The 21,100-nt window shown below is 37.9% G+C and overlaps 1 protein-coding gene across 11 annotated transcripts in view; it reads right to left on the bottom strand.

Moving 5' to 3' along the window:
- FAM126A (family with sequence similarity 126 member A) overlaps positions 1-21,100 on the bottom strand; it is an 84,429-nt gene that overhangs the window by 8,041 nt on the left and 55,288 nt on the right. For all 11 annotated transcript variants that reach the window (XM_043541071.1, XM_043541072.1, XM_043541066.1 and 8 more), the window contains 4 exons: positions 19,635-19,730; positions 10,404-10,520; positions 9,441-9,528; positions 8,719-8,878 (listed from right to left, as the gene is read on the bottom strand). In XM_043541071.1, coding sequence (XP_043397006.1) covers positions 8,719-8,878; positions 9,441-9,528; positions 10,404-10,520; positions 19,635-19,730 — 461 coding nt within the window. The remainder of the gene's footprint in view (positions 1-8,718; positions 8,879-9,440; positions 9,529-10,403; positions 10,521-19,634; positions 19,731-21,100) is intronic.

Raw genomic sequence — 21,100 nt, 5'->3', positions numbered from 1 at the left:
AGGAGGAAGAGAAAAAAATAAACTTTCAAACTTTACAATATATAATGTAACAAACTACACTCCCAGCAACCTACCAGCATTATAAAAACCTTTAAAGAATTAGACCACATATTTCCAAACTTTAAGACAATAAAAACATTCAGGAGTCAAATGGCTTTTCATCACTAGATCTACTATGAACTGGATTTTGTGATGGGGGAAGCTACCAAGTGTAAGCAGTCATTGGGTATCCATCATGAAAGCTGATATCATCACATTTATACTATACAAAAGCAAGCACAGGAAGAGAGAAGAATCACACAGAAGAATACTATTTATGTACATTGAGAGCATATAGTAACAAACTTGACAAGAATGAAAAAAATCCAATGAAAGCATAGTAATAGCCAGAAATGATAGCTCATCCTTACTCTGAAGTGCTTAATTTATTAGTGAAACAGTTCTTTCAAAATCATCAGGACTAAGTAAAGAATATCAAGATTAAGAGTATTTGAGTTTTTAGAACTGCAGACAACAACTGTCTGGGCTGTAAGGTTACTTTCAAACTTGTTGATATGAAGCTTACATATGAATATTGAAGGAACACTAATTTAGGATAAATATCTGAGTAAACACTGAAGTCCAAGGGGCATAAAACCTGGCAAACATTCAGCTACTACACGCTCTGTTTGACCACCAGAGTCATGCTATCTGCTGGACAGAATGATTTGAAGGTAAGTTAAGTACCTGACAATTTACTATAATGGTGAAATGTTTGTGAAACGTTTTCAAGAACAACTTAATGGCAAAAGGCCCCCCCATGCATTGCATCAGCAAACATCCGAAGACCCTTTCTAATGGTTTAGGTTAGGGGTTTGCCTGTATGTCAATGGCCAAAACAAAAACTTTTCCCATACCGCTTAGCACGATTTTTATCAGCTGGCAGGCTGCCACTCTCTAAGTGAAAAGAAAAGGAGTACTTGTGGCACCTTAGAGACTAACCAATTTATTTGAGCATAAGCTCACTTCATCGGATGCATCCGATGAAGTGAGCTGTAGCTCACGAAAGCTTATGCTCAGATAAATTGGTTAGTCTCTAAGGTGCCACAAGTACTCCTTTTCTTATTGCGAATACAGACTAATACTGCTGTTACTCTGAAACCTCTCTAAGTGAAGTGGCTTTAGCACAGTACTGTCGTTTGTGAAGTGTTTTGGAATTCTCAAGGATGAAAGTGTGTGTGGTTTATATTTTTTAGTATCTATATAGATATATATGCATGCCTGTTGTCAAAATTTCAGCAGTGAAGACAAGTCTGATTTCAACACTTGTGGAAGGGATTAAGTAGGAAAACTTACTGTTAGGTTTTTTAGGAGTCTGAGTGAAGGCACAAAGGTTACCTCCAAAAGGTGTCTATTTGTATTGTGTCTATTTCAGTTAACAGGAACTTTTTTGATTAGAGCGAGTAATAATAAGAGTAGGGAAGAAAGGTAACAAATGAACACCACCTGGTACTAACTAATAAGGTGAACCAACTGCATTTCAACATGGCTACACACCTCTGTACTTATGTAAAGCAGCAGAGAAGTCAGTTTTTTGCAGTGGCAATACCTATTTTGGCCACAAAGCTCTTCCACATCCCATCTTTTATAGCTAAAAAACACCTTTAACTGTCTCTAATGGACATAAGGAACCTTAAAATTCTGTTTAAAATTGTCTGCATGCACATGCCTAAGTGTGTAGCCATTATGACAATGCACTGGAAACGCCAATCTCAAAAGTGCTACTAAGTTACATTTAAACACACAGTTAGAATTCATTGATTGGTATTTTCATTTATAGCTTCACATTTTTCAGATTTCAGCTGCAATTTAACAACTTGTTTCCTCTCTCCCACCCTGCCCCCAAAAGCCAATTTTTACAGTTTTGGTTCAAATGACACTATTTAGGTCTACTCATTTGATGCCAAAGGAATTAATACATCTAATTGCCAAGAACATGGGATGAGACAGAAAAAAACAAAACAAGACAAAAAAACACCTAACTCTGAAGGGTCACTGTAGTTTTTGGCATGCTAGATAGCAATTAATATTTGTGAAGTGTTTTGGAATTCTTGAGGATGAAAGGTGTGTGCGGGGTTTATATTTTTCAGTATCTATATAGATATATATGCTTGCCTGTTGTCAAAATTTCAGCAGTGAAGACAAAACAAAAACGTTATAAAAACAAAACTGAACAAAAATGTACTTAAAGCTACTATAAATTTGTTAGTCTGCATCTAAGACTTTAAGATGCACTAGACAAGTGCTGCCAGAGCTTTTATCCCATTTGCTTTCAATTTTCTCTTTCTTTCTTCCTTAAATAATACAACTTTTAACCTTATACAAGACATGCAATTTTCCTACATATTTTTCTATTTATGGTTGGAGACAGAACAGCCCCTACATACCTATTTTTAAATAGAACTATAAGGACTGATAATGCAAGAAATTATTTTGCCTTTAGGCAGATTATTTACAGGAAAACCAAGTCAATAGCAACAATAATAAAAAGCCAGCCACAATTTGATGAATAGATGGTGGACTATTTCAGACAAAGATCAAGATATCTGTCTCCCAGAGGACAGACTGATTAAGAGAGCTTTAAGCTAGGTATTCAGGGAAGATGGTTGGGAGATATAATCTCCATGCCTCATTCTAATATTGAGCTAAAGGAAAATCATGTAAAAGACAATGAACAGCAATGAAAAAAAGAACAGAGGGTGGAAGAATGGATAACAAGAAGAAAGATCGTGCCAATACCACTGACAGTAACAGTCAGACAGGCAATAGTGGCAGTAAAATGACAGACTAATCAGGTGAGGAATCTGGGTGAAGGCAAAAAGGAACAACTGAGATGGCTGTACACCACTGCAAGGAAATGGAGGAACTAGAACTACTGGTGCAGGAAGTGAGACCACATATTATAGGAATAATGGAAACAGTGGAATAGTAGTAATGACTGGAATACAGGTATTAAAGGGCATGTGCTGTTCAGGAAAGACAACTAAGAACAATGATATTTTTCTTCAGTAGAAGTTACATATAAATGTGACCATTATAATGAAGACTATTCGCTAGATTTTCAGTGTCAATAGAGAGACTGGGGTAATATTTCTAAGCCTGTTAAACAATATGCAGATCTTTCTCAAAAGACAGATTTTATTTATAGCATAGCAGTAAGTTATATTTTATAGTGAACTTGGTGTGGACAGGCTTACTTCAATGCAAATTTTCCACATTAGGTAACAATGCATTTTATCAAGAGATTGATTACTCCTGAAAAGCAAATTTTAAAATTAGACTAAAAGATTATAAATTGTAAGAGTCCAGACCATTGAGATATGATAAAAATCTAATATTAAATAAGTCCTTATCCTTTCTATCTATACTCTATACAACGGCCATTTACATACGCTTATTTTCTTCTGTGTTTGAATGCATTTTTCTATTAAATCTACAGCCACTACTCCAGGATGTCTCACTCAACTCCTCCTCCCATGCTCCTGCTTTACAGTCTTCCATTTTGTGTGTGTATGATGACGAGGAGGGGACGATGGGTGGGCATACACGTCACAGTATTAGGAAATAAGTCAAATTTCAATACTCAGGTTGGTGGCTCAAATTTAACCATTCCATGTGAGATCAGTACATCAGCCTCATAAAAGGCAGTAACTAGCTGTTGTCAGAATTAACCAAAGTACTTTCCAGTCCTTTATGTCATGAAATCAGAATTTACACAGCAGTATCTCCAGATCCATAGGGAGCATATCTAACCCTCAGCCAGTCCACAGATTTTAACTACTGAATAGGCTTTATGCTGTCAACAACCTCTCCAATTGCAAATACTTTCTAAAATTAAATAAGAACATTTTTGAAATTTCATCCTGAGCCAACTGAGTTATGTAGCATAATTATTTTAAACTACACAGCTTTTCAGATGCCCTTGTATATCTCCATATGGATTTCCCAGTTTTTGGGATTAAGTGGTTTAACACATTTTTCTCCACTGTTTTTCTCATCTTAGTTTTGCAGTTGTGTCTAATTCCAGGTTTCAGAGTAGCAGCCGTGTTAGTCTGTATCCGCAAAAAGAACAGGAGTACTTGTGGCACCTTAGAGGCTAACAAATTTATTGGGAACATAAGCTTTCGTGGGCTACTTATTCCAATAAGTCATTACATGAAAAAAATCAACCGTCTATTTTGTTTTTTGTCATAAGTCCACACTTCTCCAACTAAACTACTGTACTTGGATGCTCCCAGAAGTTAGTGAAGATTAGTCTGTACTAGAAGACATCATAATACTGTACTTCCATTCTAAGAGTTCAAATTATTCCAAAATGTCTCCAGAGAACAGATCTTTCAGATTTTAACTGCATTTTCTTTTCAGCTTATATGTTGAAAGTTTTCATAAGAGGGTGTTCTATCTCCAGGTACCTAACTATTGGTATTAGGAAGTTTGAGATGTCAGAAGTCACCCCATTTTCACAGAATCAAAGCCTGTGCTTTTCAGTGTAAAGTGTTCATTGTGTAATGCATTTGACATCAGCAGCTAATAGCTGTAAACATCAGGAAATCCCCATCCTCTTGGATTTCTGCATAGAGGAAATTTTACTGGATAGTCAAAGCCATTTTCCTCAAACAAATATAAAAGTATTTCACTGAAGCTCTTAGAACTATTTATCAGAATCTATATGTTACAGCCACCAGCAATAACAAGATTGGGGTAAATAGCACATTTTGATTAACTTAGTCCACACACCCTGCCCATAAATGGTCTATAGCAAAGAAAGAATTTTCTTGAGATAGCAGCTTGTCAGAGTGTGTGATTTGTATTCCAAATATTTTTATACTGTGCAGTCCATTTAAATTCCTATTTTCTGCACCAAGACATCTAGCTTGTCAGTGTTTCTACTAAACAATAAACTAATCTCAAAACTCCTTTAGTTTTTAAAAACTGGTTTCAGAGTAACAGCCGTGTTAGTCTGTATTCGCAAAAAGAAAAGGAGTACTTGTGGCACCTTAGAGACTAACCAATTTATTTGAGCATGAGCTTTCGTGAGCTCACGAAAGCTCATGCTCAAATAAATTGGTTAGTCTCTAAGGTGCCACAAGTACTCCTTTTTTTTAAAAACTGATATCAAGTTTCAGCTGAGACTAACTTTGTATTCATGTCATGAACAGGGATTCTCTGCATATCCTAGTAAGAGCCCTCAGACTAATTAAACAAGAGATGATGAATTCTAACAATATAGTCAGTAGAGTAGCCTTCACAAGCCCTCCCCCTTCTTGCCACCAACTTGGATGTTCACCCTCGTTCAGACTACCCTCTCTCCACAACACACGTCCCTAAAGGGCATTCCAATTTTCTCTCCCCGCCTTCAGTGTCTCTGCTGACTTACCACATCTTGTCATTCCCACCTTCAGTGTCTCTGCTGACTTACCACATCTGCAAGTAGTTCATAAAACAGCAACCACCGCCTGCTACTCCCATGGGTGGGGCAGGTGGCTGCCTCCTAACATGTTGCTTCCATGGCTGAATAGTCCAGGGGCAGTTGGCAAAGTGAGAGGGAGCTGGTAGACAGATGGATACGCAGTTTCAAAGCAGCTGCTATCCATCCCCCACCCCGCCGCACCACAAGAGAGAGACTTCATGATAGTAAAGGATAAGAGGTAGCAAGGTAGGAGATATATCACATCCAATCCCTGGTTGCTGTTCTTGTTCTTACCTTCTACCCACAGGCCAGGAAAAAGCGAGGCAGCCCTTGGAGCCCCACTATTCCAAGTGTGATGGCAATATCTTTTTCAGGATTCTCTGGTCTATGAGTGCCTAATCATCAACAGCAGGAGCTGTTGGTTCAAGAGTTATGTCCAAAACCCAAATCTTATCCAGCTCCTCAGAAGAAATTCATCGGGAATTAATAAGTCAGTTCCCACTGCAACACAAGAGTTACTTCACAGTATTTTGATCTTTATAATGAGTTTGTCTACATCAAATTTGGAGAATGGTTCAAGCAAGTCTTTCCTCCACCCAGAAAAGTACACCCTGACCCCTCAGAAAAAGCAGCAGCTGTAATGTTTGAGGGTTTTCCCCCCCAGTCTATATATTACATTTAATGGCCTGTTAAGAAAGCCTGTCCGGCCTGGATTTATGATTCAGGAAGAAATTCCTGCTGTCCAATAGTCAGGGTTTTTGCTAGAATTTTTATAAACAACATTTTGGAAATGAGGTAGACTGATACTGGTATAATACACAGAGCCTTTTCCATCTATAACCCCCCAAAAGCCTTGTCAGTCATTGAACAGATATTGCAGATTCACTTTTGGCATACTGGAGATGTCTAGTAACAGGATATTAGGGACACCCAATCATTTTTGGCTGAAAAGTTTTGGCTACACAAGTTTATTCCAGGAGTGCAATTTTTCCCGTTAAACCACTTGGTGCCACCATCCAAAGTCTTAGATTGTAGTTCCCTCCCTGAATCAAATGGAATCTTGGCAAGAACTTATTTTTTTGTAAAAGAGCCCTTATTTTTTTCCCAAAGGTTACCATAATTCCTTGCTTGGGTCACACTAGTTGCTTAGAATGAGATTAATATTATGCTTCTCTCTATTAACGGTCACACCATCTCTCTTCATAAGTGAATAGCTTTTTCTATGTTTCATGGGAGTTTGTGTCTCTACTAACACTATCAAACCTCTTGCCTTACTGTTATCTGCTGCAGCAAATACTTGTCCCACCCAATGTCTCTTGAACTTCGCCATCTGCATGAAGCATGATCCCTGCAAGAAGGCAATATCAAAGCATGATTTTTGTAAAGACTGCAAGACCTTTATCTTTGCTGGATAATCAGCATCTTTAAAATGCATGAAATAAGACTTGTTAGTATTGGCCCATTATAATCCATGTTTTTATTCTGTATTATCAAAAGCAATAAGTAGAAGACACCAGGAGAGAGTTAAATTTGCCTTCAATTTCTATCAGAAAGAAGCAACAACAGATCCACTGTCTTTGCTCTATGTTTCCCTGTATCAATGAGTTTGAATTACCAACACCAAAGCCACACAGAGGAGCAAGATTAAAGACAGAGTGACAACTGGCTAAAACATGTTCAGAGATGGTTTCTTGATTAAAACGCTGTGCTACCATTTGCTTGAGAGTTGCTGGCCCCTTACTGATTTCAAGGAGATTCTGACAAGTCTGAGGCAGCAGCAGATCCTGCCTTACTTTCTTCCGCTAATTAGAAAGGGCCAGTAGCCATTTCACACACTGTAGGCTGATATACTTCCTTGTACTCCCATGATTTCAGTTAGTAATAACTACTGGAATTTATCTAAGCACTTGTCTTCTCCAGCACTGGCTCTGACCCATAAACAGCCATCCCTTAGGACCACTGCACTCAGCCTGTTTTCATTGATACTTTTAAATTTTTCATGAAGAGATTGATGTAAATACTACCACAGTGGGCATTATTGTACGTCAAGGTAAATAAGCAAGAGTTTTGTAGATTGCCTACAAATTTGGATGTTATAATTTTTTAAAAAATCAGCACTTATCCAAGATCATTAGGTCATACACCATTTTTAAAACAGTCTTGTAGTAATTTAGTTATTATACTGCCTATATAATAATGATGCCTATCATAGTAATACCAACACTAAGCCCATCCCAAAACAGTCAAAACATCAATTAAAGATAAAGAATGACCATATTATATAAGAGCCAATATTAATGATCTTCACCGGCTTTCAACCCAAGGTGGTAGTTACAAGGCCTTAGGCACAGCAAGTGATCATGAGCACTGATCTGTGCTGGATTTGCTCTTCCTTCTCAGACTGGAAAAGCAGAGTGCAGATAATGGACTACCGCAGAAACAGAAGCCTTAACGTGCTGTTTTCTGCCAGCCCAGACTGGGCCTGATTAAAGACCTCTGATTAAGTTTTTTTTTAAGCTTCTATTCATGCATAATGATAATAATTATTAATACCATTGTAACATGACCATCTTCTCCCACTCTACACCCTGCCCAGCTTTCTTTGAACATTTTGCATGAAGGTTCTATGGGGAGAACATTACCTGCTTTAAATTAGTTTGGTTCTTATAACTAATAATTGCTTCATTCTGGACACAAATCTGGGATACACTAACAGATATTTGATATACTAATGCTTCTAGTTAAATAAATGGTATGTGTAACTTCTTTAGCTACAGATTCAAGAATTTTGTACAGTCCTACATTTTAAAATAAAACCAAAAATTTTGAAGAACTGAATAGCTGAGGAGAGAAACAGAAAGTGTTCACTCAGAGCTACGGCAAGGAAATCTGTATTTCCCAGTTAGAAAAAAGGAATCTGTTACTGGCAATTATGTCTCAGTATATAATAGCTAGGCATAAGCTAACTCAATAGCACAATGGCTCAAACATCCAACTGGGCAATACTCAATATCTGGTCAAATTCACAATACAGAACCAAGTGAGTGGCTAAGACTGCTCTGTTCATACTCTTCAGAGAAAGATCCATGATATTGGATTTTTAAAGAGAGACTAGTATATAGCAGCTTTCACTCACTAACCAGAGACATTTTGGTTAAGAGTAAAATTAAATAGAAAATGTGTGCATTACTCTAAGAGTTTCAACTTTTTAAAAAAAATAGCTCTAATAACAAAAGCATAACATTTGATGTGTGCAGTGTGTTTCTTACCATGTCTCTTCCATCTGTGCCCCCGGATAGACATGCTAGTCACAGCATTTCTTGATATTCTAGATGAAGTGGGCGTAATTTCAACCTGAATACATCTTGTACCTTCTTTACTAGATTTCATGGCACCTTGAGGCAGTGAGGCCTTTATTGCATTAGCAACCTAGGGAGGAAAAATGTGGGTGAAGTTCTTATCAAGATTTGAATTCTAACAGAAGTATTATTTACAGTAATTAGAATATTTTTACAACTCTGGAAAAAATATAATACCACATGCAATCTGAGATCAGCTATGATCATATGGTTCAAAGTAATTATCAAAGATTAGACTAAAATCTGTTAGCAATTATGCCTTTATTTCCTGTTGGTTTGGAGTCTTAAATCAAGCAACCAGCACAATGCTTTAAACAGCTGCTTTGATGGTAGTCCCCATTTAAAACAATGACTACTTACCACATCCTTCATGGTGCTTTTGTGCCTCCCCCAAGGCTTTAAATTCTACTTTTCCATTGTTTGAGTGCATAAAGTAAAACTACTTTTTCTTTGGGGGGGGGGGGGGTGAAGGAGTATTAAAAATGCATGCTTCCAAACATCTTTAGCATAGGTAGGACACAGATGATTCCTTGTGGGCCTATGGTTCATTATAATGCTGCATCACCAGCATGATTTACAGTTTAGTTACTTTGTATCTAGATTTGTATAAAAAATCCCAACATAATACCTACCAGCAGTGGTTCTGGATACAACTCCAGCTGAGCTCTATATAAAATGTCATCCATTGCTTTACGAGCTAGATCCCATTCTCCATTATAACTAGAAAAATTATAATTTAGTATGATTACCAAGTTTTATAAACTGCACCCTCATTTTTATCTTAAGTAAAAGCCGAGTGTCTCTCCTTGGTCACATTACCTTCAAACATTAACAATAACCTTATTCAGAAATCAGTTCAGGTGAGTCATTAAACTTACTACTAATAAGAACAAAACGTACAGGGAGACAATTCTCTTATAAACAAATAGTTTTTACTTTTTAATTAAAGAAAAAGAAATGCAAGTTTAAAAGCAGTTTGTTTATAATCAATAACTTACACTCCTGAGTGGTTTAATTTTAGGTAAACGTTCAACAATTTATTGCATTTTAGTCATGGAATTTCAATAGAAGTTGCATAGCTAGTATGCTGTCTGCTGTTCCACATTTTGAATATTTACTAATGTTGTGAACAAGTCTATGGGATCAGTTATTTCAGTTAATACAACAACATCAAAATTTAGTTAGTTTTACCTTGGAACATCGGTGGATGATAAGAGTGTTGAAGACAAGAGAAGCAATAATGTGGATTTGGCAAGAAAAATTTAAGATTGAAATAAATTTTCCAAAACTGGAACCACATGTGTCATTTCTAAGCATGAACACACATGTGAGTAAGAATGGATATGGGATGAATAGATACACTAGTTGCAAATGGTTATTAAAAATATTCTGATATTACTTAAATTTACCAAGTGGAATTTTCCTTCTCAAATTGCATACTTCCTTGCAGCTTACAGAATTGTCCCATTAGGAGAATATTAGGAGAACATAATCCTAAACATAATTCTGCCAATCATGAATTAACAGGTACAAAAGAACATCTGTGCTAGAGAGAATACACAAGTTAAGCTGTCCTATGTATATGGTAAACTTACAAGGCATAGTAAATCCCAGTTAGCATTTGCACCATGAATTCAGAAGAAACTGGAATCCTGCTATTTACTCCTTTGTATTTTCTTACTTGTTGCCGAGGATATCCACAGACACAGATTCTAGAGAAACCATGCATTTGGCATTAGTACAGCTGTTAATTTAGATGACTCCTTATCTAAAATATTACAAAGCTAAGAAGAGTTTACTATATGCCACAGCTACAAGTGGAAACCACAAAGCGAATCCATCCAGCAATCAATTTTTCTGAACCAGATCACTCTTATGTATCCATTTTGAAAAATGTGTGTCAAATAAGTGTTCAAAATGCCCTCTACTGGTGGAGTATGAGTCCTTCATACTTCATTTACACACAAAAGAAATGTAAGTCACTCATCCTACAAGCATATAGCAACGAAATACAGAAGTATCAGATTACTCATTGTACTATACTTCTCAAACGCACACACTAGTGAATCTACCATATGTTGCTCCTCATAAAATGAAAATTACCTTTGCCAGTATTACAGCATATTACATGCTCTACATTTACAAAGTTAATCTAAAAATGGTAAAAATCTTTTCTGCTTTGATGCAAGTTTTCAATTAGATTCCATCACAGATTGTAACATATGTGGCTTTTGTAGATCAAAAATGACAAACTTGTCACACATAGTAAATCACCGAATATACATGAATAGACTTTTTTCAAAGACTAAAAGAACATAATGTAATTTAATTGCAGTATTTTAATCAAGTTTTGTTATGATGTCTTCCTCAAAGTGGAGACTGGAAGATATTAAAGATCAGAAACTAATTTTGAACTGTTATAATGAAATACTCTCTTAGCAGATACTCTATCCTTGTAACACTCCCCTGGTTTCTGTTTGCAGTTTACAGTAACTAGTACATGCATCTGACTTTTTCTGCCATAAACATAAGAAATGAATCTGAGACTGAGTCCAAAGATCTTCTATTGAACAGTGCCTTCAGGTGCCCATAGTTCTTCATAGTTAGGAAGTCCTATGTTTTAATCCTGGTTCTGCCATTGACTTGCTGTGCATTTTTGGACATATCACTTCATCTCTCTGTGCCTCATTCTGCCACCCAGTCTTTGTCATGCCTATTTAAAACTGTAAATTCTTTAGATGAAGAACTTCTCTCTCTGTATGTGATTGGGTTTCGAGGCACTACTGTCGTACAACTTCTGACTGAATGTTTCCTCTCAATCCTTTGAATCTTTTTGCTACACCTCCACAATTTCTATCTTATTCTTGTAATGCCAACCCTTCTTTACAAATCTCTATTCCTCAGACATCAATATTTTCCTCCTGTTATAATTTATTCCATGTTTAAATAAAAATAATTCTAGCACCAGGCTCCCAAACATGGTCCATGGATATCTGCTTTATCTGCAGATATCCACAGATTTGCAGGACTCTCGATATAAAATTTGGATCCACATTCATCCACGATCCACAAACATGGTCCGTGGATATCCACAGATTTGCGGGGCTCTGATTATGTGGTAGGAGTGATGGCACGCTGCATGAATTTTTATAGGCCTCCTACAAGTCTGAAGAGGATTTTTAATGGTCTTGTCGGGGAATGAAGCTAATTTTACATTTAGTTATCCTTAAGTATGTGGTCTCATGCCCCAAGGCTGTCTTGACAGTGGTGATTACGAGCATTCATTTTGATGTATAAGTGATCTGAGCAGCATCTGGATCCACAGAGTTTATATTTGGATTTTATGTGATTTAACAGATAGTCAATGAAGGGAAACATTCAGAATGTGAACCCATAAAATAAACTGCATTTCTGAGTTCATCAACCATTCATGAGTTTTATTTCATGCTTCACAAAATAACAGAGTCTTCTCATGTGAAGGGTATTTTAGAGAACATTAGATCCAACTGGCTGTGTTTTTCTGCATGTCTTCATCACTAGTAAACTTGACCCAACCAAGGTCTATAATCCAATTACAATTAAACTAGTACACTGTAATACACATATGTTGGGTCAACCTTACTGGTGATGATGTTAAGTAGCAAAGCATGCAACTTAGCCTTTAGATTCCAGGTGATTTAGCAAATAGAAAAAAAACCCACAAATATTTTTCCTTAAAGTGCTCAGCCAGGGTGAAAAACAGTGCCAGGTTTAGCTATGCAGTTTACTCTTACACATTCTACTTCTGGACAAATGCTGACTAGAAAAATTCCAACAGGCAGTAATACAAACGTTGTTAAAATGTGTTAATGGATTCCAAAAAAAAAATCCCACTTTTATAGTCCTTTCTATTTTCATCTTTGCAGGGCATAAACTAGAGTATTTTTCTGGTAATGAAAAAGTTTTCTTAACCAAGAAAGTCTTGCCTCTGATACTGAACGTCTAGATAGATGGCAATAAGGATAAGAGATGTGAAATTAGGAAAACTGAACTTTTCTTGTATATTTAAGGGTGTTTTCTGAGTCTCTATAGTTTATGAAATAGAAGAGGTTGTAGGCTATAAGATAATCGGGGATTGGAGAAAAGGATTATGGAGTTGTTTTGTGGACTAAGTTATATGAGTATGCTAGCTAGAGTTTCCACATTAGTGCTTTCAGTCACTACAGCAGAGGCATTTGTCATTTCTTCTGGATCCATTTTCCATCTCCTCTTTTTTTCCAGAAACTGAGTTTTCTTGGTTTTAGAGTAGCAGCTGTGTTAGTCTGAATCCGCAAAAAGAAAAGGAGGACTTGTGGCACCCTAGAGACTAACAAATTTATTTGAACATAAGCTTTCGTGAAGTGAGCTGTAGCTCACGAAAGCTTATGCTCAAATAAATTTGTTAGTCTCTTAAGGTGCCACAAGTCCTCCTTTTCTTTTTGAGTTTCCTTGGTAACCATGCTTGCTCTATTCTGCATCAAGCACTTCCTCGCATCACTCACTCTGGCTTTCCATGTTCTTTTAAGGTTGCAAAGTCAAGCACTCAGAAGTTAGGAAATGGCTGAATTTAGGCTGCGCTGAAACTTTAATTTGGTCCCTCATGTGCATAGATTAAAAACAGTCTAATTACATGATCCTGCTTCGTTCAGTGCACAGGGAATGAAGCAGCTGTTCAACATTTTTACCATCATCCAGTCAATGGCCTGTCTCCTTCTTACTGCATGCCTGACAAAGCCTGCAAAGAATGGTGAATACTTGGGAAGATGGGCTACTGAGATCATATGCTGGGCCTGGAAGAGGGGTTTGTTAGAAGAGCCTTACTCAGCTTCTCTCCGCTCCTGCTCCTGGAGTTCCATATGCAGTGTGTTTTGCAGCTGCAGGAGAGACATGGGCCTACCCTTAGATGAGAACCTGTTACAAAGTTTTGGCACTATGCCAAAATAACTGAACCACAACAAGTGACAGAAGGGGGAAATGATTTTCAAAAGTTTGTCTTGGCTAAACCTGAAAGGAATTAAATGGGACAAAGCAGAAGCACTTCCCTGGTCTTGGTTTATCCCTGCCCAATTTCAAAGGCTTGCAGCAAACAGTGGTATTTGAGCTTCTCAAACAAATGATGCAACCATTTATGACAGAAAATGTTAGACACCACCTGTGGGGTGGTGCTCCCCCTCTAATTAAGAGTCTGATTGAAGTAGCCTTGAGCTGTCAACTCTTGTTTGTTCAACTTATATAAAAATTAGTTCCCAGAGAACCAGATCCTGGTGATGGGTTAAAAAATACCTGCACCACAGAGCACTGCAAAAGCTGTGGAATGTGCTTTAATTAAACTAGCACTCAAACCCAAAGCCAGGAATTCCAGAATGTCTGGAACTCTAGATTGAGAGAGGTCTATTTTCACTCTCTTGCATAAAGAAGAATAAGATCTCTAAATCCCTGAGTAGGTTAGAGAGGTAGGTTGTTTTCAGGAGAGTACCCACAATCTGACAGCTCCCTCTTTCGTAAAGTTTGATTGCCTCATTCCCAGAGAAAAGCCTAAAGCAAGAGGGACTCTGAGGAAATCCTCTGACTCACCGTCTGTTCAGTCCATGGTTTAATCATGGACAGCTTTATTAGATATGGGCACAAGGGCCTTAGATCAGTCTGGAGCCAGGAGGATTAACTTCCATGCAAACATGGCAAAGTTCTGCTAGACTGCCTAGAAAAAACCCATATCAAGTCATCTGTTTGCCCCAGACTTCTTAAACCTTCCTGAACTACCTCCTTGCTTTTGTGTTTGTTTTGGAGGTCCATACACTGTCAAAGTTTGTCTCATTTTCTGTATATCTCCTTTTCTACCACAAGATTTCACATTTCCCCAGGCTCACCAGCAAGATACTTTAATCAAACCACTGTACTTTTGATGCTTCCTGCTATCCAATCTGTCAGTAATTCACAGAAGTTGTTTATTGCTGCCCCTTTATCTAAGCCCACAATGGTTTCACTGTTGAAAAGGTTTGGACAGTGCAACAAATAAAGTTAGTTAAAAATGAAATCCTCCATCAGATACTTGAGTGCCACAGCATACAACCCAGAGTGGTCTATTGCTATAGAGTCTCATGCATAAAATAGTTTTAAATGTTCTGCTTCTGACTGCATTCTGTGAATGGTCTGGATCTTCATGTCAACCTTCCCTTGAACAAAAAGAGTTACTCCAGTCAAGTCTGCTTCTTCTCTTGAGCTCCAATTTTGGTATCTCTGCCTTCTCAACAAGCACTAGTATTTTTGGATGTTCTTATGTATTGGAATTTGAGATATACTGAATGTCTCACCCATGAGGAGGATCTTTTTAATCAGTGACAAACTTTTTAAAGGCCAAATATATTTTCTTGAAATGAGAGAGCTGGCAGCTTGGTTTTGAAGGACAGTTCTGTGGAATTTTGATTTAGTTGGTAGGGAGGAACAGTGGACACACCTACTTTTCCCCTCCCCTTCACTGATACCATGCTCATCATTATAGCATCTCCATGCTTAATTCACACCCTCTCCTTCTAGCAGAGGCTAATGAGGCTATAGAACATTAAGACATACTGGTAGTATTTTACATGCTATCACAGAAGAGGCAGACGAACAAGACAGATTTGGCTAAGATCTTGCTCAAACTACTTGTTTCTGTTGCTGCAGAAACCAAACTAATCTCTGGCTCCCAAATGAAGCCGGCAGAAAAAGCCCCAAAGACTAACATTCATTTCAGAGAGAAAAAAAGTCTCAGTTTTTCTGTGCTAGGGGACTTTCTGAGGCATGATAGCTTCATTACTTTGTGATCTTCCCATAATCTTGCATCTCTGTCAAAAGAACACATCAGGACACTGGCAAGTACTAATTTTCCACCATGACCCACTAACTGCTCAACTCCATGTCTTCTGTATGTTGGTGCAGGGACTGGGCTAGCACATGTAAGTGAGTACTGAAGAACCACTAGTCCTTATGATCAGTTCTTACTTCTGAGGAGGATACAGTGGCCCACATGATAGCGCCAGAGTGGTATTTTAGGGTCCCTGATGGTGCTTTTCTGCAGGGACAGGCATAACGGCTGGAGTGGTGCTGGTGCTTCTTGCTGCTGCAGAGGTCCCACTTGAAGGTAATGTGTAGGGAAAGGCAATGCCTTTACATCAGGCTGTATGCATTATGGGCACTATGTAGGAGCAAGAGAAATATGGCTGATTGATTGCTTTACTCAATCAGTCTCCTTATCTGAAGGTACAATCTTTTGGTGGTGGACTTTTTTCTCCCCCACAATCCCTCTTTTCCATCAAAATACATTGGCACCTGTTCCTCCCTTTATAGTTCAGGTAGCAGAGTCCTTTAATATTTGGCTGCATTAAACACTGGTTGCAGGGGCAAATACTGGCCTGGAGCTCTTGCAGGTGTCAGCCCTGTGATATACCTGGAGAGGCTAGACAGTCGCACATGAGATCATGAGTCCACAGGCTGGGATTTCAAGAGATGCCACCAACACTCTGAGGCCCAAGACCTATTTCATCTTTGCTCAGGACGCTCTCTGATAGTCCACTTAAAGAGATAGAGTTGAGATCCAGCAAGTCCCTTATATATAAAGATTATGTCACAAGACTTATACTCTATCTGATCTGGAAACTTATGCTTGTTTGCTTTCCTTCAGTGCTTTTCCTAGATCAAGGCCTAGGGACTTAAGACACACTTTAGCATTCAACTAAAACACATATTGTCCAATAAATGGTTTTAGGGCACATGTGACTAGGGTCCAGGGCTGTAAAATTAGATCATACCCTCTTTAGGGCAGGAAACACATCCAATTTTATTTACACAGCAGACAAAATGGGGTCATAATCCCATAGGGGCCTCTAAGCACCACAGTAGCCTCAGTATGCATTCTGTAGCATACCCATACCTAATTTTTTAGTGGATAGATGGTGAGAAAACCACAGACAAGACTGATATCCATGGAGAGGACAAAGATGGAAACAATCTCCTTTTCTGAAGCAAACCTATAGGATTGAGGTATATTAGCAGGTTATTGCGGGAAAGTCTGTATTGTCACCATTCATCTTTCACATTTTTCTGGATCTAAAAAAGGCATATTTTGGAGACAAATATAAATGTACAATAACTGCAATGGTTATCACTTTCACTCTGCCTGACACTTTGCATGTTGATTTCAGGATGCATCCAACAAGAAAGAAACCCAAAAGATTTTATCTTTGGATCATCAGAGCAAAAGACAAAAAAAGAGTCATGCTGAGACTCATGTACTCCTACTGGAACCAGCATCTGAGACAGGGAGTAGAGATTATGAAATAAGCTTCAGTGAACAATATGCTTGTTTACCACTCAATAGCAGATGGCTGCTTGGTAAGTCTAGTAGCAGTGTGAGTCTAGGCATATAGAAAGCTAACCAACTATGGTTAAAAGCAGAGGTATTTGGCTACAATGATTGGGATCATTAGCTTTGTTCCAACAACAACTACTTATATGCTTTAATGGGCACAGCTTCCTTAGTATGCGTACATCTATTTTATGGAATGATTACCGGTAATACATGAGTAAGCATAAGGCCCTGCTTATAACCAGAAAATAACCAGAAATTTGTTCTGATTTTCAGCTACACTTATTTTTTTTAAAAGATGTATTAGATTGAAAATAGAAATCTGTGATGTATTGTAATTGCTAAAATCATGAAAGACTTCCCAATCTAGCCACCCATCTGATGCCAATACCACTCAGAACTCTAAATAGGTACCCTAGGCCAAGTTATTTTCCACAAAAAAAAAATGAGCTAAAATGGAAAGAAGGGAGCACCATTCCTCTGCTACACCACATCAAAGTAGGATAAAGATAATAAAAACAGAGGCATTCCGCCAGTATTACTAAAGGTATCTAAACAGAAAAATCTAAACAGAGAATTCTGTATATATAATAAAATCAAAGATTAGGTAAATTCACATAATTGATGTGCTGCCAATGTTATCTCTAATCTTGAGTTTGACCTTTGTAAACTGATATTGTTAAAGGTTTGTCATGATGAATAGCAACAGCGTTACATTTCCAAATCTCTGATAAAAATAATTAACCTTTCTAGAAAGGCTGTTCAGTGTAACTCAGACTTTTACCTTTATTTGGGCAGATCCTTCAGCAGAACCATATGAACCGGAAACACCTAAGATATCCTGCTGATTCACTTAAGATGAGGAGAAAGGGAAAATTCTTTAGAGGGAATCCCACTACCTGTTCCACAGATCCTCCTCAGACTTAGCTCATCACCAGATCCACATCTACAGACTTAAACACACTGAAACATATCCTGGACCTCTTGTGCAAACCTCTTCCATTCCCCTGGTTCCCTAAATTGCTTTCAGCCAGGAGATCTTTGGAAAGACTTATAGACTTGGAAGGCAGACTGTATGAGGGACTGAGGGAATTTAAGTCCTGCTATTACGAAGTTCATGTTTATAGTTTTATAAGCATCAAAATGGACCATCATTCAGTACCCAAACTCATAGTGTTTACTCAGAAATGAACTTTGGTTTGCACCTCGCATCTGCAGCCACTCTATTTGGTTAACCTCAAGATAACTATCACAACTTAATGAAGCAGGATAATCAATGCCACACTTTCCTATGCAACCCTTAACTGCTACACATTTCTGAAACCTCCTCCTCAGGTCTCCAAGATACCATTACCATCTAACAAGATGTCAGGTACGCTTCTCCAAGTATAAAAGGATTCTTTATGGTACTTACAAAAAAGAAAAAGCATCCTACTAATCTTATTCCCTCAGGATAAAAACAAAACAAAAAACACACACAAACCCAAACCTGACAGCAATAGCTGCTCTTTTGAAGTTTGTGTGACGGTGCTTGAGATCTTTGAGTTAATGACTAGTGGAAAACTGTTGTGTGTTATTGTTTATGGAATTTCAGGATTCTAGTTCTTGTATTTATCTGCATAAGAGTGTCACTCCATCCTTAACACCACCTCACTTCAAAGTTAGCCACAAGACACATTTGCAGGATTTGTGACAGGATGTTTAGATTTTAAGAGAGTCATGTTCTTCACTGCATCTTCTTTACTGGGTTGTATATTTCTTGTGGAAAAAAATGCAGGGCATTTCTTACACTTGAGCAAATATGTCTGAGTTTTCAGGTGAATGACTGATTTAAGGTAAATATAAGGGTAACAAATATATGAAGCAGGTTATCATTAAGCTTAAAAGTAAGATATACTACAAACATTCATAAAATGAGAAACAAGAAATAAAAAATTTCAAAGAACTGATACACATTTGTCACATGTATTGCCACTTTCAATATCATGACAATTATAAGTTCTTTAGACTTCTCAAATCTTAGTAAAATATTAAGTCAGTCAAGTTCCCAGTTGTATAGCAACAAAACTGTAAAGCATCAAAACTCTGTTTAACAAACTTTGCAATGGGATACTAGTATTAAAGGAATATCAAAAAATAAATCACTTCTGACAATTTTTACTCAGTGCTTCAACAAAAAGTTACTACTATAACTAAGATTAGAAAAAAAAATTCTAGATTGTTTCATTGTTTCCCCTACTGATGAGTCTCATACAGTAAGAAGGGAAAGAAAAGCCATTTTAAAGTATAGACAATGTGACTGTAAACCAAAACAATTTACAGGATGTTTCAGGGACTACAGGTGTTCTACATAACAGTAGTATTTTCAGGTATACTACATTACTGTTTTAACCTCTAGTTTAAAACTGCCTGGACTTCATGTTGCCTGTGTCCCTTTAATATAGTCAGCCTAAAGAAAGTTTACCTTGAGCAAATTTGACACAATGATTGAAGAGAAACTGCAGGCATGTAGCTTAAGGTAGCATTATAACACAGCAGGAGGAATGTCAGCACTTCAAACCTAAAGAAAATTTTTTTCAAAATGATCAAAAATGTAAGTTTAAAATATCAACATATTTTTAGTACTTTTCCCTTTTTAAAAGTGACTATAAAGAATAAGTTAACAAATTATGCCATGCACAGGAACCATATAAAAGAGATTCTACTATAAGTAACACAAATTTACAGCATCGTAGAATCACAGAAATGTAGGGTTAGAAGGGACATCAAGAAGTCATCTAGTATAGCCCCCTGTGCTAAGGCAGAATCAAGTAAACATAGCGCAATCCTGACAGGTGTTTGTCCAACCTGTTATTAAAAACCTCCAGTGATGGGGATTGCACAACCTCCCTTGGAAGCCTATTCCAGAGCCTCACTATCCTTATAGTTTGATAGTTTTTCCTAATATCTAATTTAAAACTTCCTTGCTGCAGTTTCCATTACTACTTATCCTATCTTCAGTGGACATGGAGAACAACTGATCACTGTCCTCTTTATACCAGCCCTAAATATATTTAAAGACTTATCAGGTCCTGCACCCATCTTCTATTCTCAAGACTAAACATGACCAGTTTTGTTTTTTTTTAAACCTTTCCTCATAGGTCAGGTTTTCTAAATATTTTATAATTTTTGTTGCTCTCCTCCGAACTCTCTCCAGTTTGCCTGTATTTTTCCCAAAGGGTGGCACCCAGAATTGGACACTATATTCCAGCTGAGGCCTCACCAGTGCCTCCTGTTTCTTATATACAACACTCCTGTTAATACACCTCAAAATATTAGCCTTTTTCACAACTACAACATATCGTTGATTCACTGAATTTGGGACCTACTATAACGCCCAAATCTTTCTCAGCAGTACTATCAGCTAGCCAGTTATTCCCCATTTTGTAGATGTGCATCTGATTTTTCTTTAAGTGCAGTACTTTGCACTTCTATTAACTGAATTTCATCTTGTTGAATTCAGACTACAGTAGAATCTCAGAGTTACAGACACCTTAGGAATGGAGCTTGTCCGTAACTCTGAAATGTTTGTAACTCTGAACAAAGCGCAGTTCGGGCTCCAGATCCAGCAGCTGACACTCCAGGCCAGGCTTCAGCAGCAGCTGAGCTCCCTACTCAGTGCCAACAGGAATTTGCAAGCTTGACCCTCTCCTCACCCATACCTGTGTGAAAACAGTGCATCCCGCTCCCAGCCAGGGGAGGGAGGTAAAAATAGCACATCCCCCTCCCAGCTAGGGGAAGGGGAAAGGGTGAATATGGCGCAGACCCCAGCGCTGCTCCTGCTTTGCTCGCTCCGGCTGCATTTGGCTGGCAGCCCATGTCTTGCAGTAAGTGGCTGCACCGCACATGGGGGTGGGGGTGGGATGGGGACAGGCAGCCCAGATGTGCTTA

This window comes from Chelonia mydas, chromosome 2 (assembly GCF_015237465.2).
Source record: "Chelonia mydas isolate rCheMyd1 chromosome 2, rCheMyd1.pri.v2, whole genome shotgun sequence".
Classification (NCBI taxonomy): domain Eukaryota; kingdom Metazoa; phylum Chordata; order Testudines; family Cheloniidae; genus Chelonia; species Chelonia mydas.
This window is presented reverse-complemented; position numbering and strand designations above follow the sequence as displayed.